The sequence below is a fragment of the Pelodiscus sinensis genome, chromosome 8 (assembly GCF_052426305.1).
Source record: "Pelodiscus sinensis isolate ZL-2025 chromosome 8, ASM5242630v1, whole genome shotgun sequence".
Lineage (NCBI taxonomy): Eukaryota > Metazoa > Chordata > Testudines > Trionychidae > Pelodiscus > Pelodiscus sinensis.
Window position 1 is genome coordinate 23,804,658 of NC_143059.1, and position 27,859 is coordinate 23,832,516.

Here is a 27,859-nt window from a genome sequence, read left to right on the forward strand (position 1 = left end):
GTTTTTAAGTCCTGGCTTGACAAAGCCCTGGCTGGGATGATTTAGTTGGGATTGGTCCTGCTTTGGGAAGGGGGCTGGATTCGATAACTCCTGAAGTCTCTTCTGGCCCTGAGATTCTATGATTCTCTCAGTGACCCCTCGTTCCAATGTCTTCCATAATTCAGCCCCTAATCCTAGTGCCCTTGCCCAAACAGTTCCAACTTCTCTCCCACTGCCTTCAGTTTCAGACTCTTTGGGCTCATCTCAATCTGTTTCCATTCCCTGTCCCCTGTACCAGCTTTTGTGCCCCGTGTATTTACACCAGACAGTATCTTCCTCTGTGTTGCCTGGGTGATGTAATGGGGAGGGCATGGTATCATTGAGAGCAGAGGAGAAACAGGCTCTTTGCTTGAAGTTCCAATTTTGGGACCCAACCCAGCATGGAACAGCAATTTCAGGTAACTTTAGCTTCACTCTTGCAGCCTTGAGCTGAAGCATGCTCTGTCCAATCACACACAGGAGTAGCTAAAGGATGGAGCATATTCAGTCACTTTGGGGGATGGCACATGTGCAGTTCACTCACAAAGGAGCAGTAAGGGGATGGCGCATAAGTTGCTCGGTGGAGATGAGGCATACACACTATGGTCAGCACTAAAGGCTGAGGGAAGCTTAAATACGCTGAGTGAAGATGGATCTTTGAAGATTTTAGTTCCTAAAACCGAAGAAGTCTTTACAGTGTGTGCAAACTGATTTTTTTCAAAAGCTTGTAGCTAAACATACGATAACTGGCTCTATGGACATGAAGAAAGCAGTGGAGGCAATGTGCCTTGACTTTAGCAAAGCTTTTGATATGGTCTCCCATAGTATTCTTGCCAGGAAGTTAAAATAGTATGGCTTGGGTGAATGGACTATAAGGTGGATAGCAAGCTGGCTAGCACAGTGGGCAGCGATCAATGGCTTGATGCTTTCTGGCAGCCAGTATCAAGCAGAGTGTCTCAGCAATCTGTCTTGGGGCTGGTTTTGTTTAAAATCTTCATTAATGATCTGTTGTTTAAATCCTCAGCAAGTTCGAGATGACTCTAAGCTGAGGGGATAGGTAGATAAGCTGGGCAATTTATTCCAGTGTTTAACCACCCTGACAGTTAGGAAGTTTTTCCTAATGTCCAACCTATACCTCCCTTGCTGCAGTTTAAGTCCACTGCTTCTTGTCCTATCCTCAGAGGCCAAGGAGAATATTTTTTTCTCCCTCCTCTTTGTGATATCCTCTTAGATCAGTGGTTCCCAAGCTTTTTGGCATCACATCCCCGTTTTAATTTTTGAAAACCCTCACCGCCCCCCCACCCCCCGCTCCAAATAGCAGCAAAACTTGAGGAAAAAAAAACCTGATGGGGAGGAGGGGCTGGGTCTCACACACACACCCTCGGGAATTTCTGCACCCCTCCCTCCTTCCCCCCTGTTTGGGAACCCATGTCTTAGATACTTAAAATCTGCTATCATGTCCACTCTCACTTTTCTCTTCTCCAAACTAAACAAACCCAATTCTTTCATCAGTCTTCCATCATAGGTCATGTTTTCTAGACCTTTAATCATTGTGTTGCTCTTCTTTAACCCTCTTCAATTTCACACTTTTCTTAAAATGTGGTGCCCAGAACTGGACACTATACTTCAACTGAGGCTTAATCAGCAGAGAGGAGCAGAAGAATGACTTCACGTGTCTTGCTCACAACACTCCTGTTAATGCATCCCAGAAATATGTTTGCTTCCCCCTCCACCCACAAAGTGTCACACTGTTGACTTGTATTAAGCTTGTGATCTACTACGACCTCTAGAACCCTTCCTGCAGTATTCCTTCCTAAAAAGTCATTTCCCGTTCTCTATGTGTGAAACTAATTAGGGATGTTAGCAAATGTTTATTTTTGTAAATGTGTAACATCTGAATTTTTCAGCAGCGAAGGAGGGGAAGCATGCAGGGAGCTTGAAAGCTAGCTTCCTGGGTTTACTGGCTCCCACCTGCCCCCCTCACGCTCTCCCTGTGCTGATGCCTCTCTACCAGAGGCAGCAGCGATGTGGGGGGCATGGCTCTGCAGGAGCGAGCACACACGGGGAATTCCCCATGGGTACCAGCTCCCGCCTCCCTCTATCAAAAGGCAGGTGTGTGTTTGTGTGCATGTAGCCATTAGGCTTCTCTGTTAATCATTTAAATAACTGCACACTGAAACTAACTGTTCCTTCCTAAGTGGAGTATATTGCATTTCTTCTTAGTAAACTTTATCCTATTTACCTCAAACAATTTCTCCAGTTTGACCAGATCATTTTGTATTATGACCCTATCCTCCAAAACACTTGCAACCCCTCCTAGTTTGGTATCATCTACAAGCTTTATAAGCATATTCTCTAGGCCATTATCTAAATTATTGATGAAGATACTGAACAGAACCAGTCCCAAAACTGACCCCTGTGGAACCCCACTTATGTGCTTTCTAATCTTGCCCCTACATACTTGTGTTGTTTATATTCATCTTCTGTACTTTGACTTAATCTCCACTTTTTATAGGAGTCTTATGATTTTTTAATCATTCCTGATCTCCTGGTTAAGACAAGGTGGTCTCTTGCCATGCTTCCTATCTATCCTACACAGTGGAATAATTTGCTCTAGCACCCTTAGGCTACATCTAGATTGCAGGCTTCTTGCAAAAAAGAGAGCATCCACACTGCAAAAGCAGATCAAAAAAGTAATGCGTTTTTTTGAAAGATAGTGCCCAGACTGCCTGGATGCTATCTCACATGTAAGCAGTGATTGCTATGGACAGAATGGCCACCAAGGCACCTGTGCTTTTTCCTCTTCTTCTGAAAAAACTCCCTCTTCCCCATCCACCCGCCTTTTTGTAAAAGCATTTTGCAAAAAAGCATTCTTCCTCGTAGAATGAGGATTACCAATACCGCAAAAACCCCTCTGTTCTTTTGATTTACTTGCGAAAGAACGCACTTGCAGTGGGGACGTTCCTCAAGTTTTGTTGGAAAAACAGTCGTAGTGTAGACATAACCGTAATAATGTCCTTTTGAACAACTGCCAACTGTCCTCAATTGACTTATGAAGAGAGGCGGAGGGAAAAAAAACCTAGAATGGTGCTGGCATATCCGCACATGTATACCCCCGCTGGCCCCAACCCCACTCAGTTCCTTCTTGCCAGAAAATCTGAGAAAGGGGAGGTGGGCAGGATTGGAATGGATATAAGCAACACATCTCAAAAAACAACAGGGTATGTAACCCATTTTTTCTTCTTCGAGTGCTTGCTTATGTCTATTCCAGTAGGTGATTTCCAAGCCAAAACTATGGAGGTGGGGTCGGAAGTCTAGATAGTGACAGACTGTAGCATAGCCATCTCCACAGCCACGTCCTGCTGAGAGATAGCATAGTGCGTGATAAATGTGTGTATGGATGACCACATGGCCGCCCTGCAATTATCTAGGATTGGCACCTGGGCCAAGAATGCTGTGGACGACGTCCAGACTCTAGTGGAATGGGCAGTGACTTGGGGCATTGATTTCCCTTTCCACTCATAGCATGCTCTGATTCAAGTGATAATCCACAAGGAGAGACACTGTGCTGACACTGGTGAGCCCTTCATTCTCTCTGCTACTGAGACAAAGAGCTGCGTGGACTTACGGAATGCTCTTGTCCTATCTAAATAAAATGCCAATGCTCTCCTGCCGCCCAACATGTGTAGTGCCTGCTCCCTCCCGTCTGCATGAGGTTTCGGATAGAATCCTGGGAGGTAGATCTGTGACACATGAAACGGGGACACTACTTTGGGTAGGAAAGCCAGGTGCAGACGGAGGGTCACCTTGCCCCTGGAAAACACCGTATACAGCGGTTCCGAGGACAGCGCACGCAACTCTGAGACCCTCCTAGCCAAGGTAATTGCTACCAGGAATGCCACCTTCCAGGACAGGTGAGACAGGGAACAGGTAGCGAGTGGCTCGAACGGGGCACCCATCAGCTCGCAAAGCACTAGGTTTAAGTCCCACTGGGGAATGGGCTGCCTAACCTGCGGGTACACTCTGTCCAGGCCCTTCAAGAACCTCTTAACTATCGGCAGGGCAAATACCGAGCGCTCCCCCTTCCCTGATGAAAGGCCGCAATGGCCGCCAGGTATACTCTAACCGAGGAGGTCGACAGCTCCTGCTGCCTGAGCTCCAGCAGATATTCTAAAACACACTAGGTGGGGGCCACAAACGGGTCTACCTTCCGTTCCCTGGCCCAAGAGGAGAACCTCACTCATTTAGCCCGCTATGAGGCCCCTGAGGGTCGTATACCAGTGCTAGCAGGGCCATGCAGGGGCAATGAGGATCAGCGTTGCCCGGAACCTCCTGACCCATAAGAGCACCTCGCGAATAAGGGGAAATGGGGGAAATTAGGAGGCGCTTCGGCTATCGCCCTATCAGGGTGTCCCCCAGGGACCCGCTCCGCCTCCCCCTGTACAAGTAGAAGCTGGGGCATCTCTTGTTGCTGCTTGAAGCAAACAGTTCAAGGAGGGGAGTACCCCACCTTAGGAAGAATGAACTGACTACCTCCTCTTTGAGGGACCACTCATGGGCCGCAAATGCTCTGCTAAGCCAGTCTGCCAGAGTGTGGTCCACCCCCCGGTAGGTACATTGCCTGCACGTATATATCGTGCGCCACGCATAGATCACAAAGGGCTATTTTCCTCCTGGCATAGAGGAGAGGAGCAAGCACCACCCTGTCTCCTAATATAGTACATGGCGGCTGTGTTGTCTATCTGGACCGACACACAGTTTCTACTGAGACAGGGGAGAAACGCTATGAATACGAGCCGGACCGCTCGCAATTCCCAGACATTGATATGCAGCCACCTCTCCGCCACGAATCAAATACCTTGAGTCCTCAGATCATCCAAGTGGGCTCCCCCACCTGCTTCCGCGGCATCTGTACCCACCTGCATCGCGGGAAGAGGAGGTGCAAACGGGACTCTGCTGAACATCTCCTCCTCCTTCGTCCACCAATCCAGTGCCGAGAGGACCACTGGCGGGATGGTGACCATCCTGTCCATGTGGTTCCAAGCCGGCCAGTAAACACTCAACAGCCAAGACTGGAGCGGGCGCAGCCTTAGCCTGGCATATGTACAGGTCACCATGTGTCCCAAGAGTTTCAAACATCATCTCACTGTGGTCAGAGGGGCGGGCATGAAATTCCTGGACCAACCTTCTGATCACTTGGAACCTGGGGCCCGGGAGGTAGGCCCTCCTTATCGTAGCGTCCAGTTTTGCGCCCACTAACACAATGACCTGCGTGGGGGTTAGGGTCGACTTTCCCTCATTTACCCAGAGCCCTAACTGGTCTAAAGCCTGTCTGTTCAGTAGTATTGACCATTGAACCTGCTCCCTGGACCATCACCTGAGGAACCAGTCGTCCAGGTAAGGGTAGACATGGACCCCTTCCTTCCTCAGCATAGCCACCACTACTGCCATGCATTTTGTGAACACCCTGGGGACTGTGGAGAGGCCAAAGGGGAGCACTGTGAACTGGTAGTGGTCCCCCCCTACCATGAATCTCAGGAATCTCCTGTGGCGAGGGGAAATGGAGATATCGAAATAGGCATCTTGAAGGTCGAGGGCGGCAAACCAGTCTCCCTGATCAAGAGACAGGATAATGGAGGCTAGCGTCACCATTCTGAACTTTTCCTTCGTTATGAAGGAGTTCAACCTCCTGAGGTCCAGTATGGGACAAAGGCCCCCCCTTCGGCTTGGGAATAAGGAAGTAGCGGGAGTAGAAGTCCTTCCCCCTGTAGGCTAATGGAACCTCTTCCGCCGCTCCCAGTGAGAGGAGCGTGGCAACCTCCTGCAGGAGGAGGTGCTCGTGAGAGGGGTCCCTGAAAAGGGATAGGCAAGGAGGGTAGGAAGGGAAAGGAACGGGATAGAATATCCCCTTGCCACCACCTCGAGGACCTACTGGTCCGACGATATAGCAACCCAAGCCTGATAGAAAGGCTGTGTCCAGACTCCATGCCTCCGTCGACGGAGGCATGTAGATTAGCCAGATCGGAAGAGGGAAATGAAGCCGCGATTAAAATAATCGCGGCTTCATTTAAATTTAAATGGCTGCCCCGATCTGCCGATCAGCTGTTTGTCGGCAGATCGGGAGAGTCTGGACGCGATGCCCCGACAAAGAAGCCTTTCTTCATCGACACAGGTAAACCTGGTTTCACGAGGCTTACCTGTGTCGATGAAGAAAGGCTTCTTTGTCGGGGCATCGCGTCCAGACTCTCCCGATCTGCCGACAAACAGCTGATCGGCAGATCGGGGCAGCCATTTAAATTTAAATGAAGCCACGATTATTTTAATCGCGGCTTCATTTCCCTCTTCCGATCTGGCTAATCTACATGCCTCCGTCGACGGAGGCATGGAGTCTGGACACAGCCAAAGGGAATAGCCTGTCCGCAAAGGGTCAATTTAGGGCTGTGACTGGAATGCTGTCTTTGTTTGTACCATCAAGCCCCCAGACTGGGGCCCTGGGGCTTGTGTGGTGGTCCCTGGTGATTACTGGAGTCCGATCTCGAACGTCTCCTGGCGTTCCTGTTATTACCATCCCGGGACCTAAGCCTGTTGTCAAACCTGGCCCCCTGACTAAACCCTCTCTGTCCTCAAGGGACCAGGGGCTGTCTCTGCAGGGCCAGGGTATGGAGGCCCAAGGATTTCAGGGTTGTCCTTGGAATCCTTCAGACGATGGAGCCAACTGTTTATTTGCTCCGAGAAGAGGCTCAGGCCCTTGAATGGCAAGTCCTGCAGGGTAGTCTGCATCTCCGTGGGTATGCTAGAAACCTGGAGCCAGGAGCTTTGGCGCATGACTATGCCTGTAGCAATAGCCCGCACTACCGAGTTGGCCGCGTTCAGCGCAGTTTGTAGGGCTGACCAGGAGACTACCCTGCCTTCCTCAGTGAGGGCCGCAAACTCCTGCTGGGCATCCAGAGGCAAGCGCGCCTTAAACTTGTCCGCTGCCACCCAAGAGTTATAGGAGTACCTGCTGAGCATGAACTGTTGATTGGCTATTCTCAATTTCAGGCCCGCCGTAGCGTACGCCTTCCTGCCCAACGGGTCTCGCTTCTTGGGCTCTCTACTCTTTGGCGTAGGGCCCAGCTGCCCTTGCCTCTCCTTGTGACAGGCTGCCTGCACCACCACAGAGGCCGGTGGTGGGTGGGAAAACAGATGTTCATGGCTAGCCTGAGGCACAAAGTACTGCCTCTTGACCCCCTTCTGCGTTGGTGGTATGGACGCTGGGCGTTTTGGTGATTCTGGCCACCGTTTTGTTTAGCGGGAGGGTGACTTTGGTTGGGCCGTCGGCCATGATAATGTCCACGACAGGGTCCTGCTCCTCCTTGACCTCTTCTGCCTGGACGCCCAGGTTCTGGGCCATCCGTCTGAGGAGGTCCTGGTGGGCCCTCGCGTCCATGGCCAGTGTCGCCGGGGCCGGATCCCCCAAGGCCTCAATCTCCTGTTGCACCTGGAGGAGTGCCTCCCCCGAACCAGGTGGATGTTGCAGCACTGTCTGGGCAACCATCTGGGCCGGTGTAGCATCAGTTGGGGCAGCACCGATATACCCACTGCCCCTGTAGACTGCGCTGACTGTGCCTCTCACCTAGGATGGGCCTGCACACCATGCGGTGCCGGTCCCGGGGACGCCGTGAGTTCAATAAGCTCCTGAGCCGCCAGAAATGTCTCTGGCGTCAGCAGTGGACAGACCTCCTCCACAGACAGGTCTGGGGAATCAGAGCTGCTTTCCCTGTGGAGGCTCGGCCCCCTGTGGCTCTGCTCCGGGGCTGGAGGGCTCAGGCGCCCACTCCACCTCTGTCACTTTGCGCAAGGGGGACCTGTCCCTGCGCACTTTCTTATGCACGCATGGGACCGGGGATGGTGCCAACCGGTGCTCCCATGCTGAGGCGTGCTTCCCCTGGTGCCCAGCTTCCCGCACCAAGCCCCGTGCACACCACACCGACGATGCCTCCAGTGCCTGGGGCTGAAGTGTGGACTCCATGAGCAACAGTTTCAGTCTCAAATCCCGCTCCCACTTAATTCAGGGCTTGAAAGACTTGCAAATCTTGCAAGAATCAGTAAGACGACCCTCACCTAAGCACTTTAAGCAGTCCTTGTGAGGGTCACCGCGGGGCATTGGTTTAGAACAGCGTCTGCAGGGTTTGAAGCCCTTGGGAACCGGCATACCCTCCTCCCCTGCGTGGGGGAGAAGGGGAAATGCTAACACTTAACTATGAATAAGAAAGACAAAACTTAACTAAAGATAGCTACTATTTACACAAGATAAGCTAACACTAAGGGTGGTCTTGCAGAGCAAGACCAACATTCCGGTTCACCATCACAGATGGTAAAAAGGAATTGAGCGGGGTTGGGGCCAGCAGGGATATATATGTGCGGCTATGCCGGCACCACTCTAGGGGGCTCCCCAGCTGGCCCAACAGGTGCTACTAAAGGTAAAAAAGTTCCAACAGCTATGCACGCTGCGTGCATGCACCTACTGGAATGGACATAAGCAAGCACTTGAAGAAGAACTGCTCTTATTTAGCCTACAAACGAGAAGAACGAGGGGGGATTCGACAGCATTATTCATAGGGTTGCCAGGTGTCCGGCATTGACCTGGACAGTTTGGTATTTTTGCCTCCTGACTAGTAAAAAAATTCAGAAAATACTGGACAACTAAAATGGACGGTATTTTCTGATTTTTTTCCCTGCCAGGAGGTGAAAATACCAGATACCTTGCAACCCTACAACACACTCAGCAACCGGGCCTGGGCCCGGACCCAGCCCCCTCCACGCATCCCTCCCCACTTACTGGTTCCGCAGGGGAGCTATCTTGTGGCTGGAGCAGAAAAACAAGATGGTCGCCAGCAAAAAGCCTCTTTTTAAAGGGGCCATGCTTTGGGAGGGGGAGGGGGGAGATCAACAACTTTGGTCTCCCCTCCGCCTTTTTTTTTTTTTTAAACTCAGAATTTTTCCCCTGGTGTTTTTTTTGGGGGAGGAGCGGGTTGGTGTTCGGTATTTTTGGTTAAACCATCTGGCAACCCTAATTATTCAACTACCTGAAGCGGGGTTCTTAAAGGATGGAGCCAGGCTAGTCTCGGTGGTGGCACATGACAGAACAAGAAGCCATGGTCTCAAGTTGCAGTGAGGAAGGTCCAGGTTGGATATTAAGGAAAAGTATTTTACTAAAAGGGTTCTGAAGCACTGGAATGGGTTACTTAGGGAGGTGGTGAAATCCTCCATCCTTAGTGGTTTTTAACATCAGGCTTGACAACACCCTGGCTGGAATGATTTAGTTGGGACTGGTCCTGCTTACAGCATGGGGTTGGTCTAGACGACTGGAGATGTCTTCCAAACCTTAATTTCTATGAGTCTATAATATTTAATATAACTGCTGATAGTGTCCAAGGTGCCACCAGTTTCTGTAATACCAACTGAATCTCCCAAATCTGGGACTTTCTGATCTGACAACATCCATGGACCAGAAGGACCACGGATGTTACTGGACCAAGAGCCCCGAAGGCGAGGAGCACAAGCCAGCTAGGAATCCTACAGATGCTGGGAAGCCTCAGTTGGGCTAGCAGGGGCTGGTCCTGTGGTGGGTGGGGTGTCCAGCTACAGGAAGCCCCACTCTGGGAAACCCAGGTGGTGGCTGGGAGGAATCCCCGGCCCTGGCCAGGAACTCTGGCAGTAGCGGGGCCAGCACCGGATAGAAGGCATCCCTGGCCCCAGCCAGAACCCTGATGGCAGTAGGGCTGGCACTGGCTGGAGAGTGCCAGCCCCAGGAGGCTCACCCCCAGACCTTCAGCATGGGGCCAGCAGCAGAATGGGGGAGCCCAGGCTCCAAGGACCCCTCATAGCCCTGAGAAGAGCCTGACCTCCCCTGGTCTGGCAAACTCCCTGGTTCAGGACAGCTTAGGTCCCAAGAGTGCACGATTAGGGCACCTTAAATAACAGTCTCCGCTCCTTTAGCTCTCTGAATCTTCTATTTTAAATTGGTCTGTTTGGCCTCCTTTTGTTGCTCCTTTCAGTTACAATTTGGGAAATTTTTTCTGGTATGCAGGTACACAGAATTCAATGCAATACTTCAGCATGTCAAAGAAAGTATTATTGCCTCTTCATTATCACATGTAAAGGCCATGGACATGCACCCAAAATTGCACCCACTTTTTGTGCTCTGTCTCGAACCCTCAGAAGGACCCGAGTAATGCCAGGTAAGTCCTCTAGTTTTTATTATATTCAAATTACAATGAATAAATGGAAAAAATTCAGTTTTAGTTTCTTTTGTATTTGTCCCTAACTAAAGTTATTTCTACCTCCCAATACGTTATCTTTTGCAAAGTTACTCAGCCCACGGTTAACTTCCTCTTGCAGACTGCATAAGAATAAATCTTATTTTGACCCTAGTTTCACCAAACTAGATACTGCCCCACAGTTGAGTATACTGTTTATTTCCATACTCTTCATTTGTCATCTGTCAGATAGCATAACATCCATGGAACAGTGATCATGTCTAAGCAAGTCCAAATTAATCAAGTGAGAAGTATCAAATTTTTAACTAAAATGTAAGTATCATACTTATTGTGTTCCTTTCATCCACTAATTTTGTAATTTTATCCAAGCTGCAATGAAGTTTCCCATGATTTGTTCTTTAAAATCCTAGCTTGTTTATACTGGTAATTTTAATTTACTTTGGTGATTTTCCACATTTTCCCCTCAAAATTTGTGTCATTTAACTAGGAATTTAGTTCTGGATCCTAGAAGTACTTACACGACTGTGGGAACTTAAAATTATATTAAAATTATTTATTAGCAAAGTTGCTTCAAATATCTCCACTTCACATCAGCTTTCATACAACTTCCATTTTACAAACAAGAAAACCAACAATTTTATGGATTAGTTGCAGCTATAGGAATGAAAACTAAGTTACAAAACCCCAACAATTTGAAAGCTGCATGTCAAAATCTCAGCAGGCCCTCAGATAGCATAAAATCAGAGGTAGTTTCAATTATAGTACCACAATCTGAATAATGTAACTGATTGATAAGAAACAGAACTGTAAATAATAGGCCATTGTTATTAGAACTGACTGGTTCTAAGGGAAATCAGTTATACCTCTAACACTTTGTTATCCCAAAGAATGCTTCCATTTTTAGAGCATACTTGGAGATTTACTCAGCATTGCTCAGGTCCTTAACTAATTTGTTTTAAATAAAAGGAAAATGTACATGCTTTTTTATTATTGAATTTTCAAAAATACAGAGTTAATTTGATGACGTTAACTTTTATTTCAGATTTTTTCTAAAAAAAGGATTGTTAACATTTTTCTGTTCCATATGCAAAGTGCTCCACTTAGGAAGGAACAATCAGTTTCACACATACAAAATGGGAAGCGACGGTCTAGGAAGGAGTACTGCAGAAAGGGGTCTAGGAGTCATAGTGGATCATAAGCTAAATATGAGTCAACAGTGTGACGCTGTTGCAAAACAAGCAAACATGATTCTGGGATAAATTAACAGGCATGTTATGAGCAAGACACGAGAAGTTAGTCTTCCGCTCTAATCTGTGATTAGGCCTCAAATGGATTATTATATCCAGTTTTGGGCACCACATTTCAAGAAAGATGTGGAGAAATTTGAGAAGGTCCAGAGAAGAGCATCAAGAATGATTAAAGGTCTAGAGAACATGACCTATGAAGGAAGACTGAAAGAACTGGGTTTGTTTAGTTTGGAAAGGAGGAGACTGAGTGGGGACATGATAGAAGTTTTCAGGTATCTAAAAGGGTGTCACAAGGAGGAAGGAGAAAAATTGTTCTCCTTGGCCCCTGAGGATAGGACAAGCAGCAATGGGCTTGAACTGTAGTGAGAGAGGTTGAGGCTGGACATTAGGAAAAACGTCCTGACTGTCCGGGTGGTTAAACACTGGCATAAGTTGGTTAGGCAGGTTGAAGGGTACTTCTAGACTACATGCCTCTGTCGCCAGAGGCATATAGATTAGGCTACCAGACATAGTAAAATGAAGCGTTGATTTAAATAATCGCCACTTCATTTAAATTTACATGGCTGCCGCGCTGAGCCGACAAACAGCTCATCAGCTGTTTGTCGGCTCAGCGCGATAGTGTGGACGCCCGGGTTTTGACATCAAAGGTATTTGTCGACCACTCAGGTATGCCTCCTGGGATGAGGCATACCTGGGTGGCCGACAAATACCTTTGATGTCGCCACCCGCAGAATCTCATACCCGTAGAATCTCCATCTCTGGAGATATTTAAGAGCAGGTTGGATAGACATCTATCAGGGATGGTCTAAACAGTACTGGGTCCTGCTGTGAGGGCAGGGTTCTGGACTCGAAGACCTCTCGAGGTCCCTTCCAATTCTAGTGTTCTATGATATTTTTAGTAATTTTTTTAAATGAGATTTCCATCAAGTGTATTTTGTCCTTCATCCCTATAAACTCTTTATCTTTTGCTATATTTTAACAAAAAATGGCTATAGTCAAAGTGGTTTCCAATAACATTTTCTTCTAGTTTTCAAACCTTAAGAATTGATTTCCTTGTGCTTAAGAATTGATTTCCTTGTGCCAAAACAGTGCACTACTCCAAATTTCTTCATTTTAGATCTTCTCTGTAAAGCTTATTGAGAAGCAATCCTATTCCAGGCTCATCCTAATTTTTTGGCTCATTTTGGTTCAGTCTCAACATGTGGAGAGTGATGTCAATTTTGTGGACTGTACTTAATATGGTGATTCTGTATCTTTTCTATTTGGTTTTATGAGAAGCAATCCCATTCCAGGCACATTCTATTTTCCTGGCACAATCAAACCCTGACCTTGCTTGAAGGAAGCTGTATACTGAATTTGCTGGTCCCTAGCTATTACCGTTTAGGGGGAGTTCTTGATCAAACAGACAAATAAACTCTTTAAAATAAAGGTGTGAATTGTTAATCTGTTAACCACTAAGAATCACCATTACTGGGTGATGCTTACTGGTTACAATTAACTGGCAGCCTGGAGCTGCCCATCACCCGACATAAGCAGGGGCACTCCAGCCCAGCTGGAGCAGCCCCCCCCCCCATCCCCGTTTAAGTCTTTAACTGATTAAACATAACATTTAACCAGTTAACTGATTAAATGGGATTTTATGTCCCTACTTTAAAATATATGGTAGATGATAGAAAAATGCAGACAAAAAATGTTATTATTGTTTATATATTAAGGCAATAAATTCACTAAAATCATGACTAAAATGTCCAATATCCAGGCCGATGGTATTATTAAACAGCTGCATCAATTATTATAGGATGTGACTCAAGTTTAAAAAAAAACATGTGCACGAACATTTATGCGTATGCTTTTGACAATGTGAGTGTGTCACATTAGAGACGTTCTCCCAATTCTGATTTATTTTTTTAACAAACCATTTTCAAAGAGCCTATTTAGAAAAGTTGAATTATGTAAGATATTTTATATCATATCATCACATAGGGATAAATGCCATCATACCCAGTGCTCGAAAATAGTTTTAAAATGGGATACAAATAATACAAACACACATTTCTCAAATTACCTTGCATAAAAATCTCCTGAACCTTTTGTTCCTTTACCCAGACTTTTACTTCCTCATGAAGCTGCGGGTTGTCCCTGAGAACTGGGCTTAGACTGTCTATGTCGTCCTAAAGTAGAGATTAAAAAAAGAACCAAATGTTATGTTTATTCATAACATTTATGGTATTTATTTCCTGAACACGTTCCACAATACAATTTAAAGCAAGTCTTAAAAAGGTATTGGTCCAATACAAATCCATAAGTTATTTTTAGAAAAATCTCATTTGTTCAAGCTGTGTTTGATAGTAGTAAGAGTGATTTCATGAGGAAACGAGTACACCAAATCACACATGGGCAGACTTATAAGTTATTAACAGGATCACACTTTCATAAAAAAGGCCTTCCCTAAAAACTAACGTAACCCTATCAAGAGTTCAGTGTTCACAATCTGAACTCTATTTCTGAAGGCAGAAAAAAAATTATTCAATTATCGCAGTTCACCACTGAACTATGACATTTTTCTCTCTCTCTTTCAAAGCACAACTGCCACACGTGAATTTGAAAACAATGGCAGGAGCTCTACAATAACTGGGAGGCTCAATAGCCACAGTTGGTGGTTCTTTGAAAAGTACACGAGCAACTTTTGGAAACAATGGACAAAATGTACATGTGGTTGTATGAAGAAATCCCTGTTATATTTTAACAGTAACAGTGTATTTTGCCTTTAGTGCTGAGGATCTCATTTTTCCTTCCTGCTTTCTTTCTGTCACTTAACCTTTCATCCTTGGAATAGGAGTAGAGCAAGATTCCCTTAAAGCTGTATGGTAGCACGGCTGCGCAGCTGTTTAATAACACTCAGGGCAGCCATGGCTAGGGGTGGGGCACTTCTCCCTCAGCTATCACAGCAGCTCCCTGCTGAGAATGAAGCAGGGAATCTCTCACAGATTGGGAGGGTGGGGAAGGGCAGGACCACAAGGTGGAGGAGGGAAGGAGGAAGTGGCTGGGAGAGGTGTCAGTGGGGAGAGTAGAGGAAGGGAGGGGGAGTTCGTGGTGCCCCATTTCCCAGCTGAGCCGCAGTAGCGAGGCAAGAGACTACTTGGGTTACAGCACCTTATGAGAAACCTAGCACTCTCTCCAAAGACTCAGAATGCATGGGGTAGATGGAGGAAAGGGGGGGGGGGTCGCTGGTGTTGATGAGATATGTGGGGGGAGAGGGGCATTTTGTGGTGTGTCCTCTGACTCCCAGCTGGGCTGCAGTTGCCTGCAACTCCAAGAGGCAAGAATCTCCCCCAGCCAGGCTAGGGCAGGGGCTTGAGCAGATTACACAAAAGTATAAGGGGGAAAGAAGGGGTGGATGGATGCCAGCATCTTTGTGGTAAGATGCGGTGGGGAGTTTGTTCAGGGCATCCTGATTCCCATATGGGCTATAGCAAATGTCAGACCCTCTGCCTCAACACAACAGCTTCTGGTGCAGGGAGAGACATAGGACTCTCTCTTGCATGAGGGGGAAGGGAAGCAGGCAGCATGGGGAGGTGCCAAAATTTCAGGTGAGTTATGCGGGCATGCTAGGGAATGAGGCTACATGAGAGATGAGGTGCTGCTGAAGAAACTTGTGTCTCATTAAGGCAACAGAAGAAGCATAGTCCAAGTACATCCACCCTTTTCTTGTTCAGACTGGAGTGAGGAGGCGTTAGTATTAATTATCAACTGATTGGTGACAAAGACAAGATATGAAAAACGCCAGGAAAAATATGATGGGTGGGGGAATAACGTAGCATCCTATTTCCCACTTATAGAGCAAATACAAAACAGTGAATTCTCTGCAGTTCTAGCTCAAAATATTTTCCACCTATTATTAGGAGGGAAAGAGCTTGAGTTTGGCCTGATGAGTTTTTTAACAGGTGGCCATCTGCCCAGAGATGTTAGACAGTCTGGGCTAAAATGTAGTTTGTTTGGAGGGAGATAGATCCACAGCAAGGAAGTAAGGAGGACTGAGAGAGTAAGCATTTGCAAATCTTAATGCAGGATCTGACCATTTGTTTTGTTGTTTTTCTACTGTAAAGCATTTAGACCGCTTTTGTAGATTAGAATTCAGTCTTTAGTAAATGAATACTGGAGTACAAGGCCTAGTTCATCACATTTGCATGATTACATTTTAAACACAGTTTACATAGGTGTTAATGGCTTAAGGTAAGAAAGAAAAAATTCTTTTAGCAGAATTTTTTTGGAGTGCAGTAGATATCTGGTGCATGTTTTTAATGTTTTTGCTTAATGGCCATGTCTTTGATTTACTTATGTAACTGTTTTCTGTATGCTCCATTTTGGTGTGTTTACTAGCTTGAGTTGTTTGATAATACATGTGCGGCAAAGGTAGTGTTAATTTTCTTTTTATTTGATTTTTAAATAAACATCTTAAGCATTGCTCTTTGTTAATTATCCCTCATTTTAATATTTTTTGTTCTTCCATAGCTATAAACTGTTTAAAATATGTATTTATATCTAGGTTTTTTATTTATACTGGTGGTACAAATCCCCACACAACCTCAGTATTGGTGTTGCATATAAGAAATTTCAATCTGCCCAAAATAAAATTCAACTCGCCCAAAGATAGAAAATGTTAGAGGGAACACTAGAGTAGAGATTGATTAGATTGATTTAATCTAATTAGAGGTCCAAAAGATAACATAAGACTTGGAAAATGGAAAATCTGTGTCTCTTCCTATAGTACTGTATAGACTTCAATTCTTACACTCCTGTCCCCACACACAATTTAGTTCACTTGACTTCTTATATGTCTCCAAGTCATTAAACATGAGGTCACAGCAACAAAAAGCAAACACACACAATATGTGAAACCCATGTAAGAAATCACTTGTCCCCTAAGAGACCACACAAAATATCTTAATCCACAAGTTTACATTGAGAAAAATATCCTGAAAACCAGGGGATTGAATATACATACTTTTTGTTATGGGCCTTCTTTTATTTATATAAAATCACACACATACAAAAAAGAGTACATTTGAATAATTTCATTCAGATTTGTCATGCTTTAAATAAAGACTGCCCTACATATTGTCCTATAAGCATTTAATATAGACAATTACTCTTTATACAGCACTGATGTATTGGAAAGTTTAACACACTCAACCACTGTAAAAGAAAACTTCTATTCCTAGCTGTGAACTTTCGATTATTATATACACAATTAAAATAATGGCCAATGAAAATCATTATGTCAAGCTGAAATTCTAATAAGAGAATATGAGCACAGTATGTCAGGAAGTAAACGTTCCCACACCACCATAACCCCTTGTGCAGGTATTGTACTTCTACATATTCAGTTAAAGATATGTGCCAAGTGGCTGAATTATATTTTTTGCGGTTAACCTTAGCTTTTATTTTCCTGAGTTTGTACATTCACTTTGTCTCACATTCACTTGTAACACATCTTGGTACTAATCATGTTAGTGTTCCAGTGCACCCTAGAAATCATGCAAAAGGAGAAAAAAAGACTGGCAAAGAGCAAAAGAGGAGGGCCACCAGCCTGGTAGCTTCCTAATTCCTTTTTACAATCACATTGCAGATGGTCCAGTTGGTCACCTGGCTTTACTTCTTAGCAATGTACATACCCACAAAATGGAAACTATTCTAAGTTGTTAACCTTCTAAACATAAATCAAATCTCATCTTCCCTCCCTCTGATTTTATACTACATTTTAGAACCTCAAGAGGTCAAAACTCTCACTTAGCTCCATTAAGACACACCTTGCACTGAAAACGTCCTTTCAAAGCAGGTAGATAGATGCTCCATGTTTGCTCTCTACTGATGTATATATTCCTTAAGGGAAATGGGAATCTCTTTCCACATGTGACAACACCTGCTCCAGCCTGAGGTCTTAAACTTGTTCTCAGGGCTTTGACTAGGCCCCTCTGAGTCCATGGCAACTTGCTCTCTTGTATATGAAGACACACGTGTGAGAGATGGTAAATTCCTTTTTAAAGACAAATGAACTCTAGGGTCATATCTCAAGTTTCTCCCTACCATCTCTGATTTCCATGAATCAACACATCAATTTCCCTGTATTCCTCAAACCTAGTTTGTGACAACAGGGGAACGATTCTGCATATGCTGTGTATCAGAAAAACACAATCAGAACATGAAAGACATTAGGAAATGCCCAAGTGGTGAGGAGTCCTGGGCACCTTATAGACTAATTGAAGTGTAGGAGCATAAGCTTTCGTGGGCAAAGACCCACTTCGTCAGATGTGAAATGCCCATTACTCTTCCTTTATCCACACAAAGATTCCAAAGCATTGTGATATTGGCTCAAAGACTATCCAAATGGGTCTTTGGTTGTATTAATCATGGTTATCCAAAGCAAAATGTGCTTCCATCCAGAGTTCATATGCATGCCATGAGGTCAATTTCTACTTTGGTCACGTTCCTTAGATATTCCTATCTCCATAATCTGTAGAGCAGTGATTTGGGCCTCTGCCCACACACTCACAGAACATTATGTGATCATTGAAGATTTGGCCAGATGCCATCTTCGACTCCATAGTACTCTATGTTGTAACAGACTCCACTCCGAAGTCCCAGCCTCCAGTGGTGAGTATTGCTTGCAGTCACCTACAGTGGAGCTCCCATAGGGACACCACTTGAAGAAGAGGCAGTTACTTACCTTGTGCCGTAATGGTGGTTCAAGATGTATCTCCCTATGGGTATTCCACAAACCACCCTCCTCTCCTCTACTTCAGAATTCTATATAGCAATGTTTCTGAAAGTGGTCCGCAAAACCACTTTGAGAATCCTGTTAACTGGCTGCTCCAGTGTGTTTACTTACTAGCACCGTGGCCACAGAGCCTTACAGCTCCCATTGGCTTCGTTTCACCATTTGCAGCCAAGGAGAGCCATGGGAAGCGGCATGTGCAACCTACCCCCTTTCCACTAGTATTCACTATGTTAGGCATTCTTTCATCAGACTTCTCGGTGAAGACCAAAACAAAGAAGTCATTAAGCATCACTGCCATTTCTAAGTTTCCTGTTACTGTTTCTCCCTCCTCACTGAGCAATGTCTTTGGTCTTCCTCTTGTTTCTAATATATTTCTAGAATGTCTTCTTGTTTCCCTTTATGTCTGTAGCTAGTTTGAGCTCATTTTGTGTCTTTGCCTTTCTAATCTTGCTCCTGCATTCCTGTATTGTTTGCCTAAATTCATCCTTTGTAATTTGTCCTAGTTTCCATTTTTTATATATCTCCTTTTTTATTTTTAGATCATGTAAAGTCTCCTGGTTAAGCCAAGGCAGTCTTTTGCCATATTTTCTATCTTTCCCTACGCAGAGGAATAGCTTGCTTTTGGGCCCTTAATAATGTCCCTTTTGAAAAACTGCCAACTCTCGTCAGCTGTTTTTCCCCTCAGTCTTGCTTCCCATGGGACCTTACCTACCAACTTTCTCAGCTTACCAAAATCTGCCTTCCTGAAATCCATTGTCTCTAATTTTCTGTTCTCCCTTGTTTCTGCTTGCTGGGTAAGGGCATAATGAAATATGAACATATGAAGAGACAACCAGATAGGGGCCTACAGATCTCTTGGATTGGACTCTGCACCACGGAGGTCACTGATAATGCCTGTGCCCTAGTTGAATGTGCCAGCTCACAGCAGTAGAGGCTACAGACAGTAATTCCAAGATAAAATCCTTTGAACAGATGCTGGATGACAGTGCCCGTTGTAAGATAAGCACAATGGTGGCAGCCCAGGAGAGATTCAGGTGCCACACAGCTGATGGGCAGAACGCTCGCAGCTTGCAGCATGTGTTTCTCTTGGGGATGCACATCTACACTTGCCTTGGTGCACATACAATTTATTCTGCAAATGGATGGAAAAAACTAGAGGGAACATTGCCGGCAGGTCCTTCTATTTGCCATCTCAATGAACAACAAAACTGACTTATGGACCAGCTTTGCTGAGGACCTGAGTGCCCTCCTGATGTCTAAGGTATGCACACTGCATTCCTCATTTGACGTATGAGGCTTTTGAAAGAAAACACATATAAATATGCCCTGGCCAATATGAAACTGAGAAACTACCTTGGGCAGAAATGCCAGGTGAAGTTGGAGCTGGACCATATCCTTGTAGAATACTTTATAAGGCAGTTCTGAAATAAGTACCCTGATCTCTGACACCATGTAGGTCTGTTAGGATTGAAAGTTTTATTCTTTTTATATTTCTTATCTTAGGTTTAGTAATGTACGGTAATATAGATAATCATATTTGATATAGCAGTAATGTAGCAATAATATAGCAATATAAGGCATATATATTAACATACATTTAATATTTTACAAAGTCCTCTCAGATGAAAGTCTATTTTCTTTGTTCTGAAGTGTAGTAAATGTCCTAAAGTAGAAAAATAGTTCCGGATATTGTGGCTGTGTTAATATTAAAGGAATTCTGCTAATGTGCAAAGCCAAAGCCTTAATTGCTTGATTTACAATTGCAGATCTGTAACCTCGAAAGCATCTTGTAACATTGCTCATGTGTGTGAAAGGAGTGTGAATGTGTCGAGATAAGATGCAAAGTTATATGGCTTAGAACCAGATGGCCAAAGAAGGGGGTGAGCAAGCGCGGGCGAAGGCCAAAAGACGAGATGACCTGGTTGCAGAGAAGCCATCTATAAAAATTGATGTGTACCCCTATAGTGGGGTGGAGATGTCCCCCACTACCAGAGGGGAGAAAATACCCCTCTGGATGCCATTTTATGTGCAGACTAGCCCTGCCCCCTCACATGACAGGAAGTTAAGGGGCGTGGCTAGGACTATGAAAAGGCTGCCAGAGAGCTCAGTTAGCGCCCAACCTCTGCAGGAGACAGAGGCCTGTCCACAGCTCCTGGATGACCAGGAGGCAGCAGACCTAGCCTGGGCCACCCACAGCTGCCTTCCACAGGGCCCACGAAGACTGCCCTGCCTGGGCTGCAGAGACCTGGCCCAGCTGGCCATCAGGGCTACTCTCTGCCCCAGAGGAGCCCGGGGCTCAGCTGGTGCCTGGTGAGTTTGAGGATCTGTCTGAGCCGTAGGTCCTGCTCAAGCCCCGAGGCCTGTGGACACCCGGAGTCCTTGCCCGAGGTAGAGAGCCTAATGGGGACTCTGAGGGCTTGCTGGAGCCGGTGGATCGGCTGGAACTCCGGGGCCCGACGAACCCGCTGGATGCTGCAAGATTCCAACCCACTGAAGCCTGGATCAGGCTGCCCGGACCCTGCTGGGACGACACCACCCTCGACTCCCTGACGGACCTGCTGGAGGTACAGGTGCCTGCAAAGGGGCAGATGAGAAGTGGCCCAGGGGGTAGCATGGGCTGAGAACAGCCCTAGGCCAGCAAGTTGTGGGCTGGAGACTTTGCTGGGCCAGTAGCAGCTGCACTGCAGCATTCAGGGCCCCTGGGCCCGGGAGCAGTGGAGTGGGTGGGCCTGTGCATGATAAATGAGTCACTTACACCTAAGATCACAAACTATTCAGATTGCTTTCAATACCAAGAGACCAGCCACTTACTGCAGGTCAATTTGCATCTTAGATGTCCCACCAAATACAATGCTTATAGCCAATCCTATAATAAACTAACAATCTATTAATTGGGAAAAATAAATTAGACTAATTTCCTGGTTAAAAAAGGGTACATATACTATACATGAGGAACTATCTATGGTTCCAAAAGATAACCAAGTTGTAGTAATTTATCACCACTGGTTGATCCTGGGGATCTTTGCTTTTGCTTTCTAGCTCCAGCCATGTCAGAGTCCAAAACACAAGATGATGAATTTTTATGAGCTTTTATTTACTTCTTCAATAATTCAAGTTGTTTGGATAAGCTTCGTTCCATGCAGCACCTGTATGAGAGTCCTGCAAACCCATGGATATCCACTTTATATCAATGGACGTGGATATCCACAGCTTCTTTGTGCAGATACGAATGCAAATACAAATTTTGCATCCAAAACCCTGAAAATTGGCAGATATCTGCTTTTTCAGTGTGGAAATATGTACAGATGTGGATGCAGATAGCTGCAGATCATTTTTGCAGATGCAGATACAAAATTTGTATCCACAGGGTTCTAGTCATTACTCTCACCATAATGCTTAACAATGATCCACTTAGTTTTAATAGTTCTCCTTCATGGGAAGAAAACTAGTCCTCCTCTCTGAGTTCACAAATTCAGAGCAGGCACTTTTACAGTTATAATAAAAAAGGTTACATATTACCTTGCAGCATGGGTTAGAGACTTTACAAGTCTGATTAACACATGGAGGAACTTACAAGATTTTTACAGTCTAAACCAGTGCTTCTCACCTGTGGGTTGGGGAGTCACCAGAGCTGGCTTAGACTTTCTAGGACCAAAACTGAAGCCCAAGGGTTTCAACCCTGGGCAGAAGGATACAGGTTACAGGCCCCTTGCCAGAGGCAAAAGCCTTTGGGTTTCACCCCCTCCTCTTCCAGGTGGGACAGCAGGGCTCGGTGGACTCAAGCTTTGATCCCTCCTCCTAGGGTCATGTAATTTTTTTTTTGCCAGAAGGGGGTTGGGGTGCAATGAAATTTGAGAACCCCGATCTGAAAATTAAAACACATCCTGACAAGTCCAACCCCTACCTTGAACAATAATGACATACGGGTGAGTTGGTCTAGTTTCCAGATATGCACTCGTCAATGCTCAGTTGCCGCCCCCAGCTTTGGGAAGAGCTGGCATCTTGTCTACCAGTGTCAGATGCATCAATGGGCAAGGAGAATGGGTGTCTTGGAAAGAAGCTGGCACTCATCAATAGTCAGATGCACCACTGGGCCAGGCAGATGGCCACGTAAAATACTTGAGAATCTCACTAGAGCAGGGGTGGGCAATTATTTTTCAAGGGGGGACATTTCGGGAATTTCTGAAGTGGTCATGGGTCACTCCGAAAGGGGCAAGGTCTTGGGCAGAAGGGGCAGAGCCAGAAGACTTTGCTGCCCATAGACCACGATTGATCTGGGGGTGGGGGAGTATGTGAAATCTTTGCCCCCACCCTGCAAGGGGTGCACAGTGCCTAGAGTGAACCACCAACTATTTTGAAGAACTGACAGTTCCTTCTCGAGCTACATGCCCCTGTTGGGGGAGGAGACTTTGCACGCTCTCCCTCTGCCCCCCCATCTGCAGGTCTCAATTGGCCTGAAGGTGGGGTAGCTGCATGGCAGCCACGGGCTGGGAGCCCCTTTAATTGCTGCTATTTAAAGGACTCCTGGCTCTGGGAGCTGTGAGCCCTTTAAATATCAGTAACTGAAAGGGCTTGCGCTTGTCAGGTGGCTGCTAGCATTTGAAAGGGCTCATGATTCCTGGCTCCCAGGCAATGTGTTAGCAGTGGAACTGGGAGCTGAAAGCCCTTTAAATTGCTTCTATTTAAAGGGCTTGCACCTGCTGAGCGGCTGCTAATGTGTTGCCTAGCAATTGCCAGCAAGGCACAAGCCTATTAAATAGCAGAAACTGAAAGGGCTCCTGCCTTCCTCGAGGCTACCAGGCAATGCGCTAGCAGTGGGGTTGGGAGCTGCCACGGGCCGGATGAAGGTGTTAGGTGGGTCGGATCCAGCCCACTGACAGCCTCTTGCCCAGCCCTGCACTAGAGGCTACTGTTTTAGCTTGATATTTGAGGATAATATAAACATCCTACTATGTTCCTGTAAGACATACAGAAAAAGCCATAGAGAAGTCATCCACGTTGGCTACAGGGGCAGGAAAGAAACCAGCCAGTCAGAGGCCAGGAAGGACTACATAAGAATCTGCAGCACCAGAGCCAGTGCAGATGCAACCCAAACCTAATGGAGAGAGGACCAGGGGTAACTAAATGGCCTGAGGGAGCAACTCTGTGGGGAGAACTGCTTCAAATGATGAACCTAAAGTTAAAGCCCGAAGGGAAGGGCAAAAGCGTTGTCTCCTGGAGGGGAAGCTCTGGAGGCACTACTTTTGTCCAAAGTGAGGCTGCTTTGGACAGCCTCAATTGAAATAGCAGCAATTGAAAGGGATTGCGCCTGTCAGGTGGCTGCTACCACGTTGCCTGGCAGCCACCCGGAAACCACAAGCTCTTTCAATAGTAGCATTTGAAAGGGCTCACGACTCCCAGCTTCCAGGCAATGCGTTAGCAGTGGAACTGGGAGCTGCAAGCCCAGAAAATGGACTGAATTGAGAGACACTCTACAGCGGGTACCAGGATGGGCCCATTAGAGGTGTATCATGGAAGGAGTTTGTGATGTGCAGGGTGTGACTCGGCCAGAGAGCTGAGTTGCTGAAGAGGCTTTCAGCTAACAAACTAAGGCAGTACAGGAACCCAGACTTGGCCAGTAAGGGGTACTTGAGTGAGGCAAGAGCCACCACATTACAGTTCCCCATATCCATTTAGGAATATTTGGAACAATTGATAAGGTAAGTTCCATAATAGTTTGTGTATGACTTGCAATAGGAAAAGAAATGCAAGAAAGAGTTACTCACCTTGTGCAGTAACGGTTGTTCGAGATGTGTCCCCGTGGGTGCTCCACTCTGGGTGCTGGTGCGTCCTCGCGCCGGTGACTGGAGACTTTTTCTAACTGTTTCTGCCGCGGCGCGCAGGCGCCGTGGCGCCCTCTAGTGTCGTTGGGACTGAAGGGCGCCTGCACGCGCGCAGCTCCTCCGTTCCTTCTCTACCCGCCAGAGTATCAGGCTCCAAGCAGGGGAAGGAGGGAGGGAAGTGGAGCACCCACGGGGACACATCTCGAAGAACAACCGTTACTGCATAAGGTGAGTAACTCTTTCTTCTCCTTCGAGTGGTCCCCGTGGGTGCTCCACTCTGGGTGACTACACAGCAGTTGTCGGCTCGCGGAGATGGGTTTGGAGCCGTGTGGTAGTAACTGTGGATAGCACCGCTTGACCAACCGCCATAGAAGATGCTATCGAGGTGGAAAGAGCATAGAGTTGCGCAAACGAGTGGTCAGATGACCAAGTAGCAGCGTTGCAAATGTCCTGTAATGGAACATTACGAAGAAAGGCGGTCGTGGAAGCTACCGCTCTAGTGGAATGAGCTGTGATAAGTCCAGGTAAGTCTTTGTTATGTAAGGTATAAGAGGTCTTAATGCAGGATGTAATCCATTTAGAGATTCTCTGAGATGAGACTGCCTGTCCCTTAGATCTATCAGCATATGAGATGAAGAGTCTAGGCGAGGCTCGCCAGGGTCTCGTGCGATCTATGTAAAACGCCAATGCTCGTCGGACATCGAGAGTGTGCCACACGGTGTGGATCGGTTCCGTGTGCGGTTTCGGAAAGAAGGCAGGTAAGTGTATGGGTTCATTCACATGGAAGGGAGAGGGTACTTTAGGTAGGAACTTAGGGTGGGGTCGGAGTACCACCCTGTCCTGTAAAAATACGGTGTACGGAGGGGTCACCCATTAAAGCTGCAAGTTCACTCACCCTCCTACTGGAGGTGATGGCGACGAGAAAAGCCACTTTCATGGACAGATGAGACAAAGAGCAGGTCGCTATTGGTTCGAATGGGGGTTTTGTGAGGCTCTTGAGGACATGGTTCAGGTCCCAAATGGGGACTGGTGGCCGAACCGGAAGGAAGGTGTTCTGCAGGCCTTTGAAGAAGCGCTTGGTGAGCGGGCCAGCGAGAAAGGAAGAGCCTTGTAGGTAACGGTGGAAAGCCGCTATGGCCGCAGCATGGACCTTGATAGTACTGAGTGCTAGGCCGGAGTATTTTAGAGAGAGTAAGTAGTCCAGTAAGATATGTATAGGAGCAAGATGTGGTGGGCTTGCATGGGTCTGAGCATACCATTGGGAGAAACGCGTCCACTTGTAGCGGTAGGTTTTCCTGGTGGAGCGTCTCCGACTATTAATTAGTATGTGTCTCACTTGTTCTGAACAGGCCGTTTCGGCATCTTGGAGCCATGAAGGAGCCAGGCGTGGAGCTTCAGTTTGGGGATGTCCGGGTGAAGGGTGCGACCGTGTTTTTGTGAGAGGAGGTCGTGATGTGGAGGGAAGGGATACGGTTCTGCTACCATCATCTTGAGGTAAGGGTACCATGTTCGTCTGGGCCAAGGAGCTGCCACCAGAATCACCCGTGCCTGGCTCGATCTGATCTTGTCCAGGACTCTGTGTAGGAGTGGGGGGGGGAGGGGGGGGAGGCGTAGAGGAGGGAGGCATCCCATGCGATGGAAAAGGCGTCTTCAAGGGAACTTCTGCCCAGGGCTCCCCTGGAGCAGTAGAGGTGGCACTTTCGATTGTTCTTTGTGGCGAAGAGGTCCACTTCCGGTTGACCCCAGTGAAGGAAGATCGGGGTGAGGGCGTGTTTGTCGATCTCCCACTCTTGCTGGTCCATGAACATGCGACTTAGGGCATCTGCTGTGACGTTGAGTATTCCGGGAAGGTATACAGCGGAAGGGGTGACCCCATGTGAGAGGCACCAGTTCCAAAATTTGGCGGCTTCTGAGCACAGAGAAGGGGAGCGGGCGCCACCCTGACGGTTGATATAGTACATGCATGTGGTATTGTCCGTCATAATGGTGATGGTCTTGTGGACTATATACTGAATGAAGTATTGGCATGCATATCTGACTGCCCGTAACTCGAGGAGGTTGATGTGGAGTGTTTGCTCCACAAAGAACCATTTGCCTTCGGCTGTGATGGTTCCCAAATGGGCTCCCCATCCCATGAATGAGGCGTCTGTTATAAGCGTGAGAGTGGACGTTGGACGTTGAAAGGGGACGCCGTGTAGCGAGGGATTGTCCACCAAAGCATGGAATCGATAATGCGTGGCGGGATAGCGACGTACTTGCCAATTTGGTCCCTGAAGGGTCTGTATACCGTAGCGAGCCAGGACTGAAGAGGTCTCATGTGGAGTCTGGCCAGACTGACGACGTAAGTCGTGGAGGCCATGTGCCCGAGGATTTTGAGGCAGTGGCGGACCGTGACAGTAGGTACCGCCTGTGTTGCTCGGACAAGGTCGCATATTGTCGCAAATCTGTGTTCGGGAAGAGTGGCCCTTGCTGTTATTGTATCTAGGAGGGCGCCTATGAATTCCAGTCTTTGTGTTGGGCGCAAAATGGATTTTGCGTAATTTACGTGAAACCCGAGACTGAATAGAAGGGCTACTGTGGTATCTGTCATGGCCTTTGCTTCGTTGAAAGACGCAGCTTTTATAAGGCAATCGTCCAGGTATGGGAATATTATGATGCCTTGGCGTCGAAGAAAGGCCATTACTACCGATAGGGTGTTGGGAAATACCCTGGGGGCCGTAGAGAGACCAAACGGGAGCACTCTGTATTGGTAGTGTTGGGTACCCACTGTAAATCGCAGGAAGCGTCTGTGAGCAGGATGGATTGTAATATGGAAGTACGCGTCCTGAAGGTCGAGAGCCGAAAGCTAATCGTGTTGGTCGAGTGCGGGAATGATAGTTGAAAGGGTAACCATCTTGAAACAGTGGTATGCAATGTATTTGTTGAAGCGCCTGAGGTCTAAGATGGGGCGCCAACCTCCTGTCTTCTTCTGGGTTAGGAAGTACGTCGAGTAGAATCCCCGGCCTCGGAATTGTGTTGGTACGTGTTCTACTGCGCCCAGCTGAATGAGGTGTGAAACCTCCTGCAGGAGTACGGCTTCGTGAGAGGGGTCCCTGAAAAGGGATAGGGTAGGAGGGTGGTTGGGCGGGGTAGAGGTAAAGGGGATGACGTAGCCAGATTGGACTAAGTTCAAAACCCACTTGTCCGAGGTAATGAGGGACCATTGGTGGAAAAATGCTCGGAGGGGGTGGTGGAACTGTAGGGTAGCAGTTGGGAGGGTCGGCGGATTGGCTTCCTGGCTCTCGACCAGGCCTTCAAACCTGCTGCTTGCCAGCAGGGGGATGAGGTGTGGCATATTGTTGTTGTTGACGTTGTGGTCTACGACGCTGTGGTCTTTGTTTGTGGAAATCATACTTGGGTTGTTGGCGGAGGGGTTCTCTCAGCCGTTGGTAAGGCTGGTATCTATTTCTTCTAAATGGAGGAGTATACATTCCTAGGGTTCTAAGGGTTGTCCGGGAATCTTTCATAGAATGCAACACTTCATCGGTCTTGGTTGCAAATAGGTTGGTGCGATAGAAGGGTAAATCCTCAACCTTTTGCTGGAGGTCCCTAGGGATGCCGGAGGCTTGTAGCCATGACATTCGGCGGAGCACTATCGCCAAGGCCGTGATTCGAGCCGCGGTGTCTGCCACGTCCATAGCGGACTGCAAAGCTGTGCGTGAAATGGTGAGGCCTTCCTGCATAATACTAAGC

The 27,859-nt window shown here is 46.9% G+C and overlaps 1 protein-coding gene across 7 annotated transcripts in view; it reads right to left on the reverse strand.

Annotated features, from left to right (window-relative positions):
- Positions 1-27,859, reverse strand: part of JMJD1C (jumonji domain containing 1C) — a 389,891-nt gene that overhangs the window by 66,342 nt on the left and 295,690 nt on the right. For 6 of the 7 annotated variants that reach the window (XM_075934893.2, XM_075934894.2, XM_075934898.2 and 3 more), the window contains one exon: positions 13,593-13,698. The exons of the other annotated variant lie outside the window; for it this stretch is intronic. In XM_075934893.2, coding sequence (XP_075791008.2) covers positions 13,593-13,698 — 106 coding nt within the window. The remainder of the gene's footprint in view (positions 1-13,592; positions 13,699-27,859) is intronic. 7 annotated transcript variants of the gene reach the window in all.